The following is a 23,301-nucleotide window of genomic DNA, read 5'->3' as shown; positions in this document are numbered from 1 at the left end:
CTTAAAAAAAAAAAAAAAAAAAAGTTAATTCCTATTTCTGTGTATTCACAGGTGTGACTGCTATCAGGAAGTAAAAATTTATTACTCTGGGTATTCACTAGCCAAATACACAGAGTTCTTGTTTAGCAAGCATACACTGCTCCTCATCTCTTTCCTCCAGCTCTTGCAGGGTCCTGGCATCCCTAAAATACTTTGAAAATACACCTTGATCCATCGATTAAATCATAATCTAAGTGAATGTGTTGATATTTCATGGATCAGATCCACATAAATGGGAATATAGCATATATCTGGCTATTCTTAGTTATCTAATACCTTATTTTTTTCATTAATTGTATAACAACATCAATTTTGTAACTTGAAACAAACTGATTTTGAATCATTAAATGTATCAAGCATCTGCATTAACTGATTTGATGGCATAGTTAAATAATAATGTTCTTTCATTACTACTCCAACAGGAGAAAACTATGTAGATAGATTAAGGTAACAATATAGATTTGAATATCTTGAAATAAATAAAGAGAGAGAGAGAGAGAGAGAGAGAGATGGAATGAAGGGAAGGCTTTGTCAAGAACGTCTTTAATTTGGGGACACTTGTGGCTCAGTGGTTTAGCATCTGCCTTTAGCCCAGGGCGTGATCCTGGAGTCCAGGGACTGAGTCCCACATTGGGCTCCCTGCATGGAGCCTGCTTCTCCCTCTGCCTATGTCTCTGCCTCTGTGTGTGTGTGTGTGTGTGTGTGTGTGTGTGTGTGTCTCATGAATAAATAAATAAAACCTTTAAAAAAAAAAAAAAGAACGTCTTTAATTTGAAAAAAGACATTCAATTTTCCCAATTTGGAGATACACAAAAAGAGAAAACAGAATGAACTCATATCTTTCTCTTACAGAGTTATATGAAATATAGGGAGTTCTTGTATACCAACCAACACTCAGTATTTTCTTATATATATAGAAATACTCAAATATTGCTGTGCTTAAATATGAGCCACCCTGAGGCTTTTCAAATCCTTTATTTAAATAAACCCCAGTATGTCAGAATGCACAGGGGCCCTGTGAAAACTGAAACTTTATTCTCTAATACTAAGAGCTCAATAGTAAAGGCATCATTTTCATCATACTGATATGTTAAATCATACTCACTGAATAAAAGAAACTTACCACACTACTGAAAAGCAACTTACCTCAGGGTCTAGTTTGAAATTGAGCCACTCATCAAGTTTCAAAGCTGCCAAATTAGCAGTAGTTCTATCTTCCATTTCACTATCACTACTGTCATTAGGAATACCATCCACTGTTCAAACACATATTGAAAGGAAAAATTTCACTTTTACCATCTCATAGCAAAAGAAGTAGACACAGACATTCCATATTTACATAAACCCTCCTGACATGCTAACAGTTTGGGTGGGAGTTCTCCAAATCCGAGAGTTTACAAATTAAGTCTCAATATTTATAAAAAGGGGGAAAAGACATTTTAAAGACTATAATCTCGGGCAGCCCTGGTGGCGCAGTGGTTTGGCGCCACCTGCAGTCCAGGGTGTGATCCTGGAGACCCAGGATCGAGTCCCATGTTGGGCTCCCTGCATGGAGCCTGCTTCTCCCTCTGCCTGTGTCTCTGCCTCTCTCCCTCTGTCTCTCATGAATAAATAAATAAAATCTTTAAAAAAATAAAAAATAATAATAAAGACTATAACCTCTAATCAAAATGCAACAAAATGAGCAGCCTGGGTGGCTCAGCAGTTTAATGCTGCCTTCAGCCCAGGAGCCTGCTTCTCCCTCTGCCTGTGTCTCTGCCTCTCTCTCTCTCTGTGTATCTCATGAATAAATAAAAATTTAAAATCTAAAAAACCAAAAAACAAAATTTAAAAAAAGTACTTAAATATCAAAACACAATATTTAAATAATAACTGGATGAAGAAAACTAAGAATAAAGAAGGGAATGAAAATACTATAAATCAAGAAATACTCATGTAAATTCACAGGTTTCAATTTAAAAGAAGAAAAGGAGATGTGGTGCCTAGGTGGCTCACTTGGTTAAGTGGCCAACTCTTGATCTCATCTCAGGTCTTGATCTTGGAGTCATGAGTTTGGGCCCCATGGTGGATGCAGAGATTCTTTAAATAAACATTTTTTTAAAAAGATAAAGATGCCAAATATAATATGCTTATCATGTAGCTTCCTAAAAGGAAATAAAGATAATTTAATAAATGGAGGGGAAAGGTGAGAAATACAATAACTGAAATGAAATATAGGGACGCCCAGGTGGCTCAGGAGTTGAGCGTCTGCCTTCGGCCCAGGACATGATCCCGGAGTCCTGGGATCGAGTCCCATGCTGGACTCCCTGCATGGAGCCTGCTTCTCTCTCTGACTGTGTCTCTGCCCTGCCTCTGTGTGTGTGTGTCTCTCTCATGAATAAATAAAATCTTTAAAAAAAATGAAATGAAATATAAACTAAAGAGAATCAACATCAGATTAGATGATGTAGAACAGATCAGTGATCTGGAAGAGGGTAGTAGAAATCACTTAAGATAAACAGCAAAAAGAAAAAACTTTTAAAAATTAGAATAGATTAAAGGGATCTCTAAGATAATATCAAGTATACTAATATTTGTATTAGATGGGTCTCAGAAGAAGAGAAAGTAGGGAAGGGCAGAAGCTTTATGTGAAGAAACTAGAGCCAAAAACTTCCCTAACCTGGGAAAAGAAATATACATTCAGGTCCAATAAGCACAAAGAGCTCCAAACAAGATAAACCCAAAGAGGTCCACCGAACACATAATTAAAAGGTCAAAAAGTAAAGATAAGGAGAAAGGAAAACTGTAAAAGCAGCAAGAGAAAAACAATTAGTTACATACAATGGAAACTCTTTAAGGCTATCAGCTGATTTTTCAGCAGAAACTTTGCAGACCAGAGGAAACGGGCATGATATATATTCAAAGTGCTGAAAGAAAAAAGTTACAACCAAGCATATTCTACCCTGCAAGATTATCATTCAGAATTGAAGCATAGACAAAGCTTCCCAAATAAAACCTAAAGGAGTTCATGACCACTAGTCTGGCCTTACAAGAAATGTTAAAGGGATTTCTTTAATCAGAAAAGTAAAGGCCATAATTAAAAGAGAATTATGAAAGAAAAAAATATCACTGGTGAAAATAAACATATAGTGAAGGTAGTAGATCAATGACTTATAAAGCTGGTATGAAAATTAAAGCCAAGATTACTAAAATAATCTTTACCTAATTACTTAAGGGATATATAAAATAAGAAGATAAAAATATGATGCCAAAAACATAAAATGTGGGGTGAGGGAATAAAAATATCACTTTTAGAATGTGTCCAAACTTATGCAAATACCAACTTAAAATAGACTGCTGTATACACAGGTTGTTATATATAAATCCCAAGGTAACCACAATCAAAAAATCTATAAAAATCTATGCACCCAACATATAAAGCATCTAAACATATAAATCAAAAATAATAATAATAATAATAATAAAAATAAAAATAAAAAAATAAACATATAAATCAAAAGGCAGACATAAGGGAGAAATTAACAGTCACACAATAACAGTAAAGAAACACAGCACCCACTTATAGCAATGGATAGATCATCCAGGCAGAAAATCAGTAAGGGCTTAACACATTAGGCCAAAAACAAACAAACAAACAAACAAACAAACAAACAAACAAAACATTAGGCCAGATATACTTAACAGATATATACAGAATATTCCATCCAAACACACCAAAATACACAATCTTTTCAAGTCCACATGAAATATTCTCCAGGATATACCATGTATTAAGCCACAAAACAAGTTTCAATATTTTAAGAAGACTGAAATTGTATCAAGCTCCTTTCTAACCACAATAGTATGAAACTAGAAATCAATTATAAGATAAACTGAAAAAAAGAAAAAAAAAAGATAAACTGAAAAAACACAAACACATAAAGCCTAAACAACAGGCTACTAAACAAACAATGGGCTAATGAAGAAATCGAAGAAGAAATCGAAAAATACCTGGAGACAAATAAAAATGGAAACTCAACACTCTGAAATCTATGGGATGCAGCAGAAGTTGTTCCAAGAGGGAAGTTTATGTGATATAGGCCTACCTCAAGAAGGAACAAAAATTTCTAACAATCTAATTTTATAACTAAAGGAACTAGAAAGAGAACAAAGCCCCCAGTTAGTAGAAGGAAATAACAAAGATCAAAGCAAAAATAAATAAGGGAATAAAACACAACAGAAAAGATCAATGAAACTAAGAGCCGGTTCTTTCAAAAGATAAACAAAATGATTAACCTTTACACAAACTTATCAAGAAAAAGAGAGAAGGCCCAAACAAATAAAATCAGAAATGAAAGTGAAGTTACAACCAACACCACAGAAATACAAAAGGATTGTAAGACAGTACTACAAAAAAAATTATACACCAAAACATTGGACAACCTGGAAGAAATGGATAAATTCCTAGAAGCATAGAATCTTCCAAGATGGGATCAGGTAGAAATAGAAAATGTGAACAGACCAATTACTAGTAATGAAATTGAATCAGTAATCAAGAAACTCCCAACCAACAAAAGTCTAGGCTTCACAAGTGAATTCTACCAAACATTTAAGAAGAGTTAATACCTATCCTTCTCAAACTATTTCAAAAAAACTGAGAGGAAGGAATGATTCCTAACTCATTCAACAATGCCAATATTACCCTGATTATCAAAACCAGACAAAGATGACACACAAAAAAGAAAATTACAGGTGAATATCCCTGATGAACACAGATGCAAAATTCCTCAATAAAATATTAGCAAACTGAATTCAACAACACATTAAAAGGATTATACACCACCATCAAGAGGGATTTATTCTAGGGATGCAAGGATGTTTCAACATCTGCAAATCAATGTAATTTACCACATTAACAAAATGAAAGATAAAAATTTTATAACCATCTCAAGAAATGCAGAAAAAACATTTCACAAAATTTAACTTCCATTTATGATAAAAACTCTCAACAAAGTGAGAACATACCTCAACATAATAAAGGTCATATATGATAAACCCACAGCTAACATCACACTCAGCAGTCAAAAGCTGAAAGCCTTTCCAGTAAGATCAAGAACAAGACAAGGATGCCCACTCTCACACTTTTATTCAATATAGTCTTAGAAGTCCTAGACACAGCAATCAGACAAAGAAAAAAAAAAAAGGCATCCAAATTAAGGAAGAATTAAAACTGTCACTATTTGCAGATGACATAGAAAACCCTTAAGATTCAGATAGTAATTACACTTATCATAGTGAGCATTTCATAACATACATAAATGTTGCACCACTATCTTCTAAACCTGAAGCTAACATAATATTGCATATCAACTATAGCTGTTTAATTTTTAAAAATCATTCAGAAAACTACCACAACCAAAATCCTGAAAGTTAATGACCCCTCCCTTTCATTTAACCACCCATTCAATCCAGCAGTTACTAGTAACTCCAAAATAATTTTGAATCTACTTCTCTTCCTATCAGCTGACACCATTGTAGTTCTGAATCATCCTTATCTATCATTAAGACCACTCACTGCAAAAGCCTCCAACCTGCCTCCTTCCTTCCATTCTTACATCTTCAACAATCCATTCTCACAGCTAGAATGATCTTTTTGAATATAAATTACATCATGTCACTCCCTTACTTAAAATCCTTCAATGTCTTCCCTTGCATTTACCATGGCTTACAAGTTCATGCCTTTCTTTCAACATTATCTTATCCCCACTCTCCCCTTGATCATTATGCTCCCAATCCCATAACCTTTGTCAGTTCCTAGAACATTTCCTAGTGGAGGATCATGGCCTTTTGCCATCTTCTCCTATTTCTATATCTTCACACGACTAGGAGCTTCTCATACTTTAGGAACTCATACTCAAATCACATCACCTCAGAGAAATTAGTTCCAACGTCTCTTTCTAAAGTAGGTCACCACTAAGGCAATCCTCTTTAATTCCTTCATAGTACAATGAAGATTATTTACCTTTTTGCTGTTTACCCCAACTACAATGTAAACTCCTAAGACAGAAACACCTTGTCTATACTGTTTTCTATTACATCATCAATGCCTAACACAACAGCTGACATAGAGGAGTTGACCTATATGTTTGCTGAATCACTGAATAGCAAAAAATTGAAAATAAGCAAGATGGTTAAGTGTAAAGGAACATTTTAAATGCATTATGCCACTGTTAAGTGATAGAATATTCTGCAGCCCTTAATATAAAGTATTTTTGAAAATGTATATTCCATCCAATGAAAATAGCAAAATGCAAAATAAATTAAAATACATAAAACTTTTAAAATATTACATAATATTCTCAAAATAGTATTAAAAAATGTTTGCATAAGGGGAATGGGATCATGGGTTACTATTATTTCCCTTAAACAATTACCTTTATGTTAATTAATTAATTTAACATTTAATTTCAAGTGGGAGAGAAAAGTGAACTTCCTCTCAGTAAGATTAATCAAAAATACACAAATCAATAACAAGTTACCTTAGAAATCAATTTTTAAAACTGAGGTACACTTTAGTATTTTCTAATCAGTCTTAATATATCAAAACAGAATTACTACTGCATAAATTTTTTGAATTTCAATTTTCATTTGATCTAGTAAAAACATATTTCATTTCAAACAGATTTTTATTTCCTTATAATACAATTACCTCGAAATGATGAAGGTTCTTGAAGAGCATTACTTGCCAACCTAGCTGGTCCACAGAATACCAATATAGTAACAGGTGTCACTGCTGAACAACATCTAATATTAGCTATTCTATGGGCTCTGGTCATTTCATCATAAATAAGCCAATCTGTAGGCAGTGCCTGAATTGCTGCAGCCTGACCATTGGCTGGAGGAATCTATTAAAAATATAAATCAAAAAATTGTTAACTCTATTTATCAACCACCTAGTTTACTGGTAATACTTTTAAACTGTAAGAAGTCCCCCAATGCAACAGATAGTGAATATTAGTAGTCACACAAAAATTAAAGCAAGTCACTGCTCATGCAGCTGGAACACAAGTCTTACATTACCTCTTCCAATTCTAAGATTTCATCAAAATTTTGTTCCAATGTTGAATTATACATATATAACCAATTAATTTCTTAAAGCAGATTGGTATTTCGAGCATTTTTTGTTGATTTTCAACTATGTAAATTAGATTAGTTTCACCTCAAGGCCTAAAAGCATTAAAAATGTTTTACCTTTTTATACTGAGGCTGACTGAGAACCGAAGTGGGATGAAACCGAACTTTTTTCTCCTTTGGCCCTGTCAACACTACATTCTCTCTGTCCACATGGACTAAATTAGGATACATGCCTGCCACCAATGCAGCTTTAACAACAGCCCAATTCTCAGAATTTGTGTTAACATCTCGAATGTCACCACCACCTCGAGCTCTAACAAAACCTTAGAGGAGGGGAAAAAAAAAAACAAAAAACTTTTTCTATTGTGCAAAATATATTTTGAAGTGCATGCATTTTTTACAAAGCTGTATAACCCAGATAAGTTTAATGATATTCAAATTCCATAATAATTAATAAAGTCTCCTCTAGAAAAAATAAGTGGGAAATATCAGAAAGGGAGACAGAACATGAAAGACTCCTAACTCTGGGAAACGAACTAGGGGTGGTGGAGGGGGAGGTGGGCAGGGGTGGGGTGACTGGGTGGTGGGCACTGAGGTGGGCACTTGACGGGATGAGCACTGGGTGTTATTCTGTATGTTGACAAACTGAACACCGATAAAAATAAATTTATTTTAAAAAAATAAAATAAAGTCTCCTCTATAAAGTTTATAATACAGAATCAATGTTCTAAGAAGGTTTAGGTTTGCTCAGGCTAAAGTAAATAGGAGATTTATTGGGGACTTAAGGACTCTTAAATATATATATATTCTTGCTATAAAGTTCTTTATAAGCTGCTATCAGAATGTACTACAAGGGACAGCCCAGGTGGCTCAGAGGTTTAGCGCTGCCTTCGGCCCAGGGCATGATCCTAGAGACCCACGATCAAGTCCCAAGTTGGGCTCCCTACATGGAGCCTGCTTCTCCCTCTGCCTGTGTCTCTGCCTCTCTCTCTCTCTCTGTATCTCTCATAAATAAATAAAATATTTTTTAAAAAAAGAAAAAAAGAAATGTACTATAATTTTAAAAAAAAAGAAATGTATTGAAATCAGAGCTGAAAAGCTAAACCTTTCTTCTTACTGGTATTAATAACATTTTGGTTATGACAGACATGAATTCTGGAGTAAAGACAAGTAAAAAATTCTTGCTTGAATTTCCAAAGTCCTTGGGATTTCCCAATATTTGAGACAACTCTAAATCCCTTTGGTTTGCTCTTTATATTATTACTTTGTCACGTTAGCTTATCCATCCATGCATCCAGGCTCTAGTACACTTCTTTGACTATTTTCTCAATGTACTATGCTAATCAAAAGGAAATTTAAAGAAACAACTCTAAAATAACAATACTGGCATTCTCTTTAAAAAAAAAAAAGGCACCTCAAAGATTACTGGCTGTTTTATGTCCAAAATTATGAAGACCAGCATTTTTATCAATCTACTTAAATATTTAAATCTATTTCACAGAGTTAATTATTTATTAATAGTGATAATACAGAACTACAATATCCAAATTGATTTTTGCCAACAAATATACTATAAATTGCTCTCTACGGTATCAAAAGGTATTCGTATATTTCTCAGCTTCAGCTTCTACAATATCATTTTTTTAACCAACAAACAAAAGCTGAGATCACATAGTAGTCTACAAAGAAGTTCTCATATACAAGATTTACAACAATGTGAAAATGTCATAAAAATAATATACAATGGCATCAGTTAACACTAAAAATACTATGAGATATAGGTAAGGTACTTTCAGTGGTCTAAGTAAGTTCTTTAGGGAAAACTTTACCTGATGCTCTAAGTTGACCAAGCAACTGAGTTCTCATGCCAATGATTATTTCCATGGTGGCTTGTGAAAGAAAATTCTTTTCACAAAAGGCTCGCTCCCACCCATCACTTCGTGCTTTCTGCCATGCCTACAAAAATATAATTATATAACAAGATACATTTACTAAACACCTTAGTTAGGCAGCAAAATAACTGAAAACCACTACATTAGCTACTCAAGGTCAATTCTCTAATTATTTGATAAAATCTAGAACTTCATTAAAAAAAAAAAAACTCAAAAAATACAGAGAACAAATTGGTAGTTGCCAGAGGCAGGGGAAGAGAGGGAGGTGAGATGAGTGAGGAGGGTCAAAAGATAATACAAATTTCCAGGTATAAAATAAGTTAAGTCCTGGGGAGATAACTTGCAGCATGGTGACCATAATTATTAATACTGTATTGTATATTTGAAAGTTGTTAGAGCACCTGGGTGGTCAGTTAAACATCTGACTTTTAGTTTCAGCTCAGATCACAATCTCAGGGTTGTAAGATCAAACCCTGTGTCAGTTTCCACATTCATTGCAGAGTCTGCTCTCTCTCTCAAAAAAATGAAACAAAAACAAAAACAAAGACTCTCCCTCTCAAAAAAATGAAAAAACAAAAAACAGAAAAAACCTCTGCCTCTCTCTCTGCCTCTTCCCTAGCACAAACACACTCTCTGTCAAATATATAAAATGTTTTTTTTTAATTTGCTAAGAGTGTAGATTTTTTTAATTTTATTTATTCATTTTAGAGAGAAAGATAGCACAAAGAGGGGAGGGTAAAGGGAGAAGGTGAGAGAAGCTCAAGCAGACTCTGAGTGCAGAGCCCAACTCGGGGCTCAGTCTCACAAGCCTAAGACCCCAACCTGAGCAGAAACCAGGGGTTGGATGCTCAACTGACTGAGCCACCTAGGCACCCCAAGAGTAGATTTTTGGGGGGGTAAACTTTTTCTTTTAATTATGATATCACTAACATTTAACATTATATTCATTTCAGGTATACAAAACAGTGATTCAATATATATATTATGAAATGATCATCACAATAAATCTAGTTAACATACCACAAAGTAAATCTTAAGAGTTCTTAGCATAACAGAAAAAAATCTGTAACTATGGGCAGTGATGGATGTTAATTAGACTCACTGTGCAGATCATTTCCCAGTATATACAATTATAGTATCTTCATGTTTTATACCTGAAATTAATGTTATATGTCAATAACAGCTCAATTTTTAAGTATAAATTTAAAAATTAAATATAAAAAAATAAAACCTAAGACTTTATGATTAAACAAAATTTATCATTGATTTATACTCAAATGCTATGAAAGCCACTGAATTTCTAAAATTCCATTAAAAACTAAGTATCCATTAACCTAAATGACCAGCTATGTAAAAATATCTACCTTTTCAGATGTTTGCTAATTTTCTTCCACTGAAGTGTCGGAGGTTTTTAACTAAGCCATCATAACACCATTTATATGTAAGAACTCTGCCACTCCAGTCCTCTGAAAATCACCTCTATATCAACCCTCTTAATTTATCTAAGAATGGGAAATGGGATTTCTAGAAACCATCTATATGAAGTATAAGAAAGGTCCCCTTTGAAAATGACTTTTCTTGCTTTGGAATATAACCAAAAGACCAAGGCAGTAATTTATCCTCTCTGCTTTTGAAGGAGCTAGGGAAAAAGCTAAGAATACATAGGAATCCTACTCCAAATTTCCCTCTATTATCCACTCAACTAATCTACTATAACATATGGTAGCTAACAGACTCAATAGCGCTGCATTATCTATTGTTCAACAATGCTTACAAAACAGTTTGTCATTATTTATTTCAAACTCTATACATTGGAAAAATCCTGTAAACCTGGAAGAGTACTTTCTGCAAAAACAACATGAAATTTTTAAAAAATGTATAGTCACAGCTTACATTCAAGAGAATTTAAGGATAAATAACATGCCTACCTTTTCAAGAAATAACATCATCTTGTCCACATATCTGAAATTCTAAATTATGTATCATTTCTTTTCCTCAGAAACCCACTTTCTTTATCTTTTCTTTCCCATGTATCATATTCCTCAATTTCTCACTACTGTTATCTTAAAAAGTTTTAAGTAGGGCAGCCCCAGTGGCATAGCGGTTTAGTGCTGCCTGCAACCCAGGGTGTGATCCTGGAGACCCGGGATCGAGTCCCATGTCAGGCTCCCTACGTGGAGCCTGCTTCTCCCTCTGCCTGTGTCTCTGCTTCTCTCTCTCTCTCTGTGTCACTCATGAATAAATAAAGAAAATCTTTAAAAAAAAAAGTTTTAAGCAGTATTTGGAGTTTACTTTATAAAATTTAGTTCATAGGCACAGTGTCTTAAGCACACAAGAAAAAGATATTCTCTAAAAAGAATCAATAGATACTAAATTCAAGATGATTTTCTTCCAAGGTTTGTTCTACACTTTGAATGATATACACTGCTTCTTAACTAAAATTTTAGAACGTTCCCTGCCCAAGATATGATTAAAAAATAAGGAACTTGGGTATTAGAAAATGAATACAAGTAAGTAAACATAAATATATGCATACACATATTCCTACATGGAGAAAACAGAAAATGAAAGAATAAAAAGTAGAGACAAACAGTGATAATTCCAACATATTAACAATAGGAAGGTATTTTTCTGAGCTATTAATAAAATGTGACTTTATAATTAAACAAAACTAATGAATCATAGCTCTTTTTTTTTTTTTTAAGATTCTATTTATTCATAAGAGACACAGAGAGGCAGAGACGCAGGCAGAGGAAGAAGCAGGCTCCATGCAGGGAGCCCGATGCGGGATTCAATCCCAGGATTCCAGGCCGAATACCAGGCCGATACCCTGGGCCGAAGGCAGGTGCTAAACCACTGAGCCACCCAGGGATCTCTATCATATCTCTTTTTTTTAATTTGTTACTTTTGCCCCAGAGACATGTTCAGAAATAAAATGATAGTAATAAACAGTACCTGGAATGCTCTGAGAAGTGCCATGTGGTCACTGAAAGTTCCTGCAGTGAAGCGTTTCCTACACAGCATAGCTGCCCGTTTTTGAGAGGCCTGGGTTGGCAGGACAAAAGGATCTCGATAGGCTAACGTGCAGGCAATTGTGAGGATGGGGTCCAGACACTTTAAAACAACAGCGCACAGGACCATTTTACCAAGATGTGGTTCTACGGGCAAGTCAGCCAAATGATACCCCAGCTCAGTGAGATCTTCCCATGCATCCATTGCATCTATTGTCTAAATAAAAGAACACAAAACAGAATTTGACATTACCAAAAACTATGTTTAATCAAATCACATACCTAAAAAACATTAAGAAATAAAAATGTAAATTTTCTTTTGTCACACCTTATAAAAAACATATTTTGCTTCAAATATTTTTTGTAAAAAAGAACTATATCTGTTTTACTATAATTACCATGAGGGTATTATTCAAAGCCCATGATTATTTAAGATAATCCTTTTAAGTACAAAATTAGTTAAGATGTATTTTCACTTTGTTTAAATTTCAAGTAAAATAGGTAAAATAAAACTATGAAGACACCAACCTTAAGCATTTGTACAGCATTTCTTACAATTAAAGCTGGTGGGGGTTCAGGAGCTTTCATTAGGAAGTCAGCAATAGGACAATTCACTGGGGCTAACAGCTTAGTATGTAAACAAAGTTCCTGTAAAGAAGAAGAGCAAATAATTTTGAAATGTTGAAATTTATGTTTTGACTTTCAAAGCAATCACGGGAAACAGAGTCCCCAAACAGACTAGCAGAGTCTCTGACTAAAATGAATGTACAAAAAACAAAAAACAAAAAACAAAAAACAAAAAAAAATTGTTTTCAAAAAAAAATAAAATGAACTATAGAGGGATATCTGGGTGGCTCAGTCGGTTAAGCATCTGACTCTGGATTTCAGCTTAGGCCCTGATCTTAGGATCACAAGATTGAGTCCCGCATCAGATCTGCACTCAGCACACAGTCTACTTAGAGTTTTTCTCTCTCTCTCTTTCTCTCTCTCAAATAAAGTAATAAAATCTTTAAAGGTTTGGAAGCCAGCATTTAGCTCAGTACACCAGAGAATCAAATTAATGTATTCCCAGTAGTTTTTACTAGAAACTACAATGTCTGGCTATTCCATGAAGTCAGAAAACGTAAAGCAAAACAATAAAGACCAGGAGGGACGCCTGGGTAGCTTAGTGGTTGAGCGTCTGCCTTTGGCTCAGAGCATGGTCCCCAAGTCTTGGTATCGAGTCCCACATCGGGCTCCCCTCCAAGAGCCTGCTTCTCCCTCTGCCTGTGTCTCTACCTTTTTCTGTGTTGCTCATGAATAAATAAATTAAAATCTTAAAAAAAAAAAAAAAGACAGGAAATCTCAGTGGACTCAGTTCCAAACTACCAAGGTTAAATCTCAGCATCTTAAACTGAGATTTTGGTATTATCTTTTGGACCTTAAAGAATTTGTTTTCTAATCCTCAGTAAGAATGTGAAAGGTGAACACTATGTGGTTGTCAGATTTCTAAAATGTTGCATTCTTTAAAAAAACAACATATCTATAAACTGTACCATAATTTAAATGCACTCAAGTCATTCTTTAAAATTTTGGAGGCTGGGACGCCTGGGTGGCTCAACAACTGAGCATCTGCCTTTGGCACAGGGAGTGATCCTAGAGTCCCAGGATCAAGTCCTGCACTGGGTTCCCTGCATGGAGCCTGCTTCTCCCTCTGCCTATGTTTCTGCCTCTCTCTCTGTGTGTCTCTCATGAATAAATAAATAAAATATTTTCATTAATTAATTAATTAATAATTTAAAAATAAAATTTTGGAGGCTAATGGATTAAACTTTCTTATCTAGAAAAAAATTAAACACATAACCACCTCCCATCATATACATTTTATAATTTTGTTTTATGAACTGATAATTTAAAAGTCCAACTGGTATTATCTTGAAATGGTCCCTCTCCTCCCTTACCCTTAAAAATAGTCTTTTAGAGTTTAGTAAATTTCTACCTGCAATGGCATTCTCAAAAGTTCTGGAGTCTGAAATTCCAACATATTCTGGAATCGGAGTCTACTGAACAGCCGAAAACAAATTCCAGGTCTGCATCTCCCTGCCCTAAAAGTGAAATAAAAAATTAAGACTCAAAGAAGGATAAAGATTAGACCAAGGCAACTCTGAAAACAGTGTGCTTTCAGAGACAGAATAATATAGACCAGTGTCAGGACATTTGTGTGTGAATCCCTACTGTGATGTGTGTCCTGAATCATCCCAGAAGGCACTTCATTCATCATTTATAATGATTTATAAAAACTCATTAATGATATCGACCTGATATACCTTCTAGGGTAATAATAAAAGCAAATTTTTACAGTGACATACGTTTGAAAGTGAGTCAAAATAATGAAAAAATGCATAGTTATTTATATTTCATCAGCTTTACTAAGCTGACACAGCACTGCACTCAGGCCCGCTGTTCAGAGCTGTGCAAAGTAAGCATTACACAACTCCAACAGAGTGGCATTTCCCATCACCAGAGACTTGTATCATTTTCTGGGAAGTAGCAGAAAAATATAATGAAGAAAAGCAGCTTCTTATTTCCCCCATAGTCACTGTATCAACTAACGGCAAGGATGAATATGCTAAGTGATGGAGATTCAGAAATATCCCTACCTTCACAAATCAGACTGGCAAATATAACTACAACACACTGTGATACAAGTTACAAAATTAGACGCTGGACCACTGCTTCCTTCATCAGTACTTTCCTCACTATCAACCCATCACCTTTCCCTCCTATCCAGTCCTCTGAGACCTTTCTATACTTCGCCAATCCTTAAATGTTGATGTGCCTGTGAGGCTGGAACCTGGCCCTCTGCTCCCTACTCTATCTTCTCTCCTAAAGGGATCATAATTATCCTCCTGACTTCAATTTCCATCCACTGAGATCTCTTCATCCTAGCCCTACACCTCTACTTCAGAAGCTTCTTAGCTCCACTTGGATTTTCCAGCCAACACAAACTCAACACAATCAAAATTTCATTCTTCTCCCCAACATAACCACTATTCCCGTTTTCCCTGATGATGGCACCTCCATCCACAAAAGTTTCTAAGATAGAACTATATGACATTCTTGACTCTGCACTATTCCTTACCTCTGGCCATATCATCACCAATACTGCTCCCTTTAATATCTCCTGAATGAATGATTCACTTTATTTCTACCACCACTATAATAATCCATACTGTCATCTCTCCCTTATTGTAAACACAACTGTTAAAGAAAGAGCCTTCTCCTGGGTCTTCTTCCCATTCATTTTGTCTCTACCAATTCATTCTTCAAAGAGCTGAAAGAATACAATCATCATGCCATCCTTGTTTTATTAAAAGAAGAGAGAAAGAGAGAACATAAAATGGTCCTTAAGGACCTGACCGCAACTTACTTCTTTCTGCTCATTTTTCACTGTTCTCCCCTAAACTAAATCCCATCCAAATAACTCTGTTGCTCACTCTTGCCTGTAGGCTTTTGTGTATGCCCTGCCTCTGCCATAAAAACCTTTCCACGACACCTGTTTACTCGTATTGATCTCAGATTTTACCCTCACTCCTCTAGAAGCATTATACAACAAATCACATGCTATTAAAACTGCTTACTTTACTGGATTCCAAGACAGACTGCACCATTCTTCTCACCTCAAACTTTACTCATGAGATTACAGCTTATTTATCACTGCATTCCTAACACTTGCACAGTGATTGCTGTCAAAAAATATGTTGAAAAGATGACAAGGAAAACTTCTACAATTTCCGATTTTAATCCCTGATAATAATATACTATTAACAGTAGATTTATAAATCTACCTAGTGTATCAAGGCACACCCTGTCATAAGAAAACAACTGGTACAGTGACAGCAAGCCCTCCGGAACATTCTATGAAATTATAAATTACAGAAATAATGCATCCACAATCTTCAGCATATAAGGCACAGTTTTATGGTCAGTATCTGACATTTTCCTATTAGTTAAAATGCAAAAAAATCAGTCAAATAATTACTGAAAAATATACTTTCTAATCTTCCCTTTTTTTAAAAAGAAGAAAAAGTAATGCATGCAGGTACTAAAATAACCAAACTACAAAAAAATAAAAGAAAAAGAAAATGAAATCTCCTTCCTTTAAAGAGCCCCAAAAATCCTCCTTTTCAGAGTCAACAATTGTTTTTCAATGTTTCTCTCAAATCTGACAATGCATTTCTGCCCTAAATATAAACATACATATCCATACATAGTTAGCAGAAATACTATAGCTGCATGCTCTACACCTTACTTTTTTCAGTTAACAATATATTCTGAAAACCAATTCCACTTAAAATACACATATATACGTCTTTCCTTGGTAACAGTTATCTAGTATACCACTGTGTGGCTATAGCATAATTTATTTAACTGCAATACTTCCAGACTTTTCACTATTACAAACAGTGAGTGCTGCAGAAAACATTCTTACACACATCTCTGCACACATGCACAAGTATACTCAGGATAAATTATGAGAAGTGGAATCCACTTGCAAAGGGTAGATCTTGGACAGTTTCAAACTATCCTCTGAAAAAGTCACAGCAATTTACACTCCCATCAGCAAACTATGAAAGCTTACTGGCCCAACTTTTGTCAACTCTATTCTAGTACTATTAAACATTTTCATCAATGCCAATCTGGTGATAAGCAAAAAATATTACCTCATTAATTTGCACTTATTTTGGCATATATGAGGTGGTATATGTGAGGTTAATGTATTGGTCTTTATGAACTGACTTTAAAGAGTTTTTTAGGGATCCCTGGGTGGCACAGCGGTTTAGCGCCTGCCTTTGGCCCAGGGCGCGATCCTGGAGACCCAGGATCGAATCCCACGTCGGGCTCCCTGCATGGAGCCTGCTTCTCCCTCTGCCTATGTCTCTGCCTCTCTCTCTCTCTCTATCAAAAATAAATAAAATTTAAAAAAAATAAATAAAGAGTTTTTTACATAAAACAGAAATTAGCCTTTTGTCCTATATTGCAAATGTTTAAAAGATTTTCATTTTCATTTTGATTTTTAAGTTTCTTACATCTTCTGAAGTTACACTATAGTAGTCAAAAATGTTTAACATAAACTGAATTCAACTTTCAAAAAAAGTATTAAAATGGCTCGACTTGTAAAAATGGTATAAGAATTAAGACTAATATGAAAATTTTAACATCTTACAGAATATGGAATATATGTTAAATATGTAATACATTTCAAAATGATTCCATCTTACAAGCAATTGAGTGAATAAATGTACATTAAATATACATTACCTGCCTTTTCGTTGTACAGCACTAGCTTTGGAAATCCACACCATTTTTAACATTGTAACAAAATTCAGTGCATCAAAGGATTTCTGTAACATTTAAGTTATCAACATGGTAAGACTTTTATAAAAGGTGCTTAATAAGAAATAGCAAGAAATATTATGAATATATTTTGACATTCCAAGTTTAATTTAAGCCTCTCCCAATCAGATAATTAGCACAGGTACTAATTAGGACTAGGTACTGATTTAAAAAAAAAAAAAACCAGATCTCTGGTTACAAACATTCTGAGAAAAAAGAATGAAAAATAAACTCAGAAGAGCTGCAAAAACTTCCTTGTTCCATGTCCTGCTATTTGTTTCTCTCTGCTACACTTGGATAATAGTAGTCAGTACTCATAGACATCAAGACTAAAGAAATCTGATCCATTCTCCTGAGGTCATTTCCTATCAAATTTCTATCACCACAAGGAATGGGAGTGATCAGGGAGACAGGTTCTAAAAGTGTGCCAGGGAGCTGACCTGGAGGAATAAGGATAACAGTAATCACTGAACCAATCCTATTCCCAAAGTGAAAATTTTTTAATCCTTTCCATCTACCCCCTGAGCTGCTAATGCAGTTAGCCTATCCAGAATGTTATAAAAGAGAAAGTAAGAAAGAACCATAATTATCCACATATCTCCTCAAACAATCTAAAGCCAAAACAATCTAAAGCCAAAATTAGAGAAATCTTTTAAAAGGATGCATTCTGGGCGGTCTGGGTGGCTCAGCGGTTTAGCGCCACCTTCAGCCCAGGGCCTGATCCTAGAGACCCGGGATCAAGTCCCACATCAGGCTCCCTGCGTGGAGCCTGCTTCTCCCCCTGCTTGGGTCTCTGCTGCTCTCTCTCTCTCTCTCTGTGTGTGTGTGTGTGTGTCTCTCATGAATAAATAAAATCTTTAAAAAAATAATAATATAAAAGGATGCATTCCTTTTTTTTTTATTTTTTTATTTTTTTTAAAGGATGCATTCCTAACCAGAATATATACTTAATCATTCAGTGACTTATACTTTCCCTTTCATAAAACAACTATTTAGAGCAAATACAAATGTGTTCTCATTATAGTTTAATTATGGGATTTTTAGAAAAGATGCTACTTATGTAGTTTTAAGTGTCACATTTGTTAATTTTGTATGTAAAATAACTTCTGACTCTACCATCATTTTCTAAACCATGATTTACTAAAAATTACATTGAAAACATCATAAAGCAATTAACAATTTTTTTCACATTAAAACATGATCATTTGCATCCACTAGAACCGACATCATTTGCTTTCCACAACATAAATAGTATCTTTCCTTGAAAATCGACCACCTCTATCACTATCAACTCTTTCAGTGAAAGGATCTGCCAAAGTGAAGGGTATCGAGAATTGCTGAGCATTCCAATTCTAAAGGAAAATAAATGCTTTTATTTATATCGGGGTTGGCAGTAAATATTTTAGCCTTTGTAGAGGGTCTCTGTTGCAAATATTCCAATCTGCCACTGCCATGTGAAAGCAGCCATACACAATAGGAAAGAGTGAACATAATACTGTTCCAGTGAAATTTATGTTTATAAAAGCAGGTACTGGGCCATGTATGTGGCTGCTAACCGTAATTTGATGATCTCTGGTTTTGATTGTTAATGCTGTCTCAGTACGGTTCTCTTGGAAGAAATATCTTTTGAATACCTACTACACCTGGAGCACTGGAGATTAACACTGAACAAAAGGTCATGGTCCATGCCCACGTGTAGAAGGAAAGAAGGAAAGCATATAAAACATGTAATCAAATTCCCACACTGTGCATAAAATGTTCACAGTTTAACTAGCCAATCCTTTACTTTCTTCCTAATATTTAATTTGTATAATTAATTACAATTAGATCCTATATTCTGAACTGCTTAAGCTAAAATATTCACTTTAGAGAAATCAACAATTACTATTATATTCATGCAGAATCAGAAATTTTCCCACTGAAGTGAATTCTGCTTATAAAAGCACTTATTAGAATGTACCTTAACCTTCTTCATTTAAACAAAATATAACTTATCCATACATACCTCTTTCACTTTACCAGAATCAATAACAAAGACAACATCATTGACTGTGATGCTGGTTTCAGCAATATTGGTGGAAAGGATCTGCAAGGGGATGTTACATTACAGTTAATATGAAAACAGAACCAATGACTAATGAAATGGACAAAAGAAGATTTTATGAAGCTTACTATTTTTCGAACACCGGCAGGTGGGTTTTTTAATACTTTCTTTTGATCAGATGTTTGCATATTTGAATGAAGCATAAAGACTTGGTATCTGTTGACAATTGAAAGGGAAAATACACTATGGTACCTATCTGTTACTTAAAATAACAAATATAGGGCTTTACCCGTTACCTATGTGTGTTGTCAGCAAATCGTTTATCATCAAACAGGATGCGATCCCTCAATCCAACAATTTCATCATATCCAGGTAGGAAAATTAATATTGCACCTTGGAGAAGAAGGATTTTTTTTAATATTAAGTCTCTGGTTTTACAAATCAGAACCAATCAACAGAACTAGCTATACTGAACTCTATCATGTGCTTTCAAATACTAGTAAACTAATATTTATGACACATAAGAGATGATTTATTCAATATTGCCAATGGAATTCTGAAAAATCTGTACACGTAAAATATTAATTTTGAAATTGAAATATACACTGTTGTTCCAGTTGTTTCAGACAGTACTTACTTACCAGCATCGCAACCATGGCAGATATTGTATAGAAGGTGCATGATCAAATCCAAGTCTACTTTTTCATCATCAAAACTATGATGATAAGCTTTCAGGAGCTCTCTGTCTTCTGCACTGAGGTCACTTCCGTTTGTGTGAACCAGAGAACTTTCATCTAGATTTCCAAATTCCAGTGAAGCACTTAAAAAAGAAAAGAAAAGATCAATTCAATTTTCATCAAAAAGAGTAATCCTTTAGGGACGCCTGGGTGGCTCAGTGGTTGAGTGTCTGCCTTCAGCTGAGGGTGTGATCCTGGGTCTGGGGATCGAGTGCTGCATTGGGCTCCTTGTGAGGAGCCTGCTTCTCCTTCTGCTTATGTCTTTCCTCTCTCTGTGTTTCTCAAGAAAAAATAAAATCTTATAAAAGAAAAAAAAAGAGTAATCCTTTAAGGTCAATGATTCCCATGATGTCCTTCAAATTTAGAATATGCCCTAAGGAGGGTAAGTGGCACTTAATGCCTTAGCTACAATTCAGATTTTGGTTTACAGTACTATATTCAAAGTAAAACCTGTCAATAAGTGCTTTTTGAAAACACAATCCAAAGACATTTCTCCAAAGAAAATATACAAATGGCCAATAAGCACATTGAAAAGATGTTCAACATCATTACTCATCAGAGAAATGAAAATCAAAACCACAATGAGAGGGATGTCTGGGTGGCTCAGCGGTTGGGCATCTGCCTTCGGCTCAGGGCATGATCCTGGAGTCCGGGGATTGAGTCCCGTGTTGGGCTCCCTGCATGGAGCCTGCTTCTCCCTTTGCCTATGTCTCTGCCTCTCTCTCTCTCTGTCTCTCATGAATAAATAAATAAAATCTTAGAAAAAAATGAGAAAGACTTCACACCCATTAGATGACTATAATCAAAAGACAGAGGATAGTGTGTTAAAGAGGGTGTGGAAAAATTCTAACCATCATACACTGTTAGTGAGAACATAAAATGGTGAAGCCACTTTGAAAAACAATGTGACAGTTCCTCAAAATGTTAAACAGTGTTACAAGGTGCCCCAGGAATTCCACTCCTAGATATATAAACTGATGTACACAAATGTTCATACCATTATTCCTAACAGCCAAAAAGTAGAAACCACCCAAATGTTTATCAACTAAAGAATGGTTAATCAAAATAATATATGTAAGTAGTGTTAATACACAAATGGTTTTATAGAAGTTACAACAAAAACCTCTCTCCATACCCAGCCACACTGCCTAGGAACTTTTCCAATCCTTTTAGCCATTTCCTTTGGTATTTGTGACCATATTTCCAAGCAACATGCATCTACTGCCATTTACTGATTTAACAACTTCGTCATTCTCTGTGAAACTCTATTAATGAAAACTTTGGTTACCACCTCCACTCCCGGATACTTTCCACCCACACAGGTCCATACAATTTTTATTATATCTTCATTTGACCTTTATTATTTATCACTACATAAACATTACTTACCACTGAGCCAAAGCCCAAGAGCAAACTATGATTACACCTCCCTTCCTTTTTTCTTCTTTTTGGTTTTCCTCAAGTAATTACTATCTAATTTTGATTTGCTTAGTTTTCCATGTACTTACCGCTAATTCTTCCCAAAGTCTCCAACAGATTCATAAATCCTATTTACTATGGTCAGAAACATCAGGTGATCCTCCCCCTACCCCCATCCCCATCTGGGGCTCAGGGCCCTCCCCCGCCTAGAGCTCTCTTAGGACACATGGCCTAGCGGGCAGCTATCAGAGTCACATTGCTCTGGGCTGGCACACTGAGCATTTCTTTCACGACCTCCTATGCAGGGTTGCTGTTTTCCTGTTTTAATTTACTTCCTCAATTTTGTGGAACACATTCTCTAAAGCCTCCTGGTAAACTATATATAGGAAATAAATGTCTTTTTTTCTACAATTTTCCATCTCTTGCCCTTTTTTCTACTTTGTGAGCAAATTTCTCAACTTTATCTTGACACTTTCCTGAATTTTTTTTTGCTATCATATCTTTATTTGTAAGAGCTTTTTCTTATTTATTCAGTCTCTCAAAAAATATTCACTGAATATCTACTACATCCAGGCACTTCCTCTGAACAAAAGCAACAAGGAGCTTCGGGTGGAGCAAAGAGAGAGATACTAAACCAATGAATATAGTAAAAAAGTATATAATTATTCAGAGGGTGGCAGGTCCTACAGACAAAAGAAAAAATATAATAGATCAATAGCAAAAGGAGGTACACTACACCCCCAAGATAAATTTAGGTAGCCCTCATTGAAGATAAAATTTGAACAAAGAGAAGTGTTTTGTTCCTGTTTTATAACACATTGTTTCTGTTTTATGAATATTTTCTATTAGTTTTTTAAGTTCTCTTCTAGTTATCGATGCTTAGTCTATCCAAATTCTAGGTTTTTTGTTGCTATTGTTGTTTGTTTGATTGTAGGTGCTTTTTCCCCTCAAAGATGCCTGGTGGTGGGATCCTGGGTGGCGCAGCGGTTTGGCGCCTGCCTTTGGCCCAGGGCGTGATCCTGGAGACTCAGGATCGAATCCCACGTCGGGCTCCCGGTGCATGGAGCCTGCTTCTCCCTCTGCCTATGTCTCTGACTCTCTCTCTCTCTCTCTGTGTGACTATCATAAATAAATAAAAATTAAAAAAAAAAAAAAAAAGATGCCTGGTGGCCAATCCTGAGCAGTCTGTTCATCTTTAAAGAGAATGCACAAAAAATTTCCATGTGCACAGGTGAGGACTGTTGGGCTATCTGGCTTAAAAAGATGGTCATTTCACAGAAGGAATACCAAATCTTCTATAACTAATTCTTTTCCCTAGGCTTGGTCTATTTTCCCAAAAAAGAATTCTCACATTTTCTGCAGAAGAACAAAAGCTTCAAACAGGAAAAGATGACAGGGACAGCAACAGAAGGGAGTGGATGATATCTCAACCTTCAGTCTGTAAGAAGACTTTTCTGTTTGATGCCCCACTCCTACTCTCCCACCGTGCCTGGTAACCCCAAGTCCAAAGCTTCCAGGGCTTAATTATTTAATAAATTTCCCACTTCCTGCCAAGGTGGGGAAAAGATATCATCTGATGGCAGGGGAGGTGGGAATCTAGAACTAAATGTTCCTCAAAGGGAATTTCAATCAATGCTGGGTTGGGGGACGCCTGGATGGCTCAGCCGTTG

The 23,301-nt window shown here is 35.3% G+C and overlaps 1 protein-coding gene across 3 annotated transcripts in view; it reads right to left on the bottom strand.

The window, feature by feature from the left end:
- YTHDC2 (YTH domain containing 2) overlaps positions 1–23,301 on the bottom strand; it is a 78,173-nt gene that overhangs the window by 20,601 nt on the left and 34,271 nt on the right. For all 3 annotated transcript variants that reach the window (XM_038551825.1, XM_038551823.1, XM_038551824.1), the window contains exons 13-24: positions 20,117–20,295; positions 19,772–19,868; positions 19,604–19,691; positions 19,437–19,517; positions 17,357–17,439; positions 14,034–14,139; positions 12,584–12,703; positions 12,000–12,272; positions 8,982–9,108; positions 7,270–7,475; positions 6,728–6,923; positions 1,186–1,295 (exon numbers count right to left, since the gene is read on the bottom strand). In XM_038551825.1, coding sequence (XP_038407753.1) covers positions 1,186–1,295; positions 6,728–6,923; positions 7,270–7,475; positions 8,982–9,108; positions 12,000–12,272; positions 12,584–12,703; positions 14,034–14,139; positions 17,357–17,439; positions 19,437–19,517; positions 19,604–19,691; positions 19,772–19,868; positions 20,117–20,295 — 1,666 coding nt within the window. The remainder of the gene's footprint in view (positions 1–1,185; positions 1,296–6,727; positions 6,924–7,269; positions 7,476–8,981; positions 9,109–11,999; positions 12,273–12,583; positions 12,704–14,033; positions 14,140–17,356; positions 17,440–19,436; positions 19,518–19,603; positions 19,692–19,771; positions 19,869–20,116; positions 20,296–23,301) is intronic.

This window comes from Canis lupus, chromosome 11 (genome assembly GCF_011100685.1).
Source record: "Canis lupus familiaris isolate Mischka breed German Shepherd chromosome 11, alternate assembly UU_Cfam_GSD_1.0, whole genome shotgun sequence".
NCBI lineage: Eukaryota > Metazoa > Chordata > Mammalia > Carnivora > Canidae > Canis > Canis lupus.
This window is presented reverse-complemented; position numbering and strand designations above follow the sequence as displayed.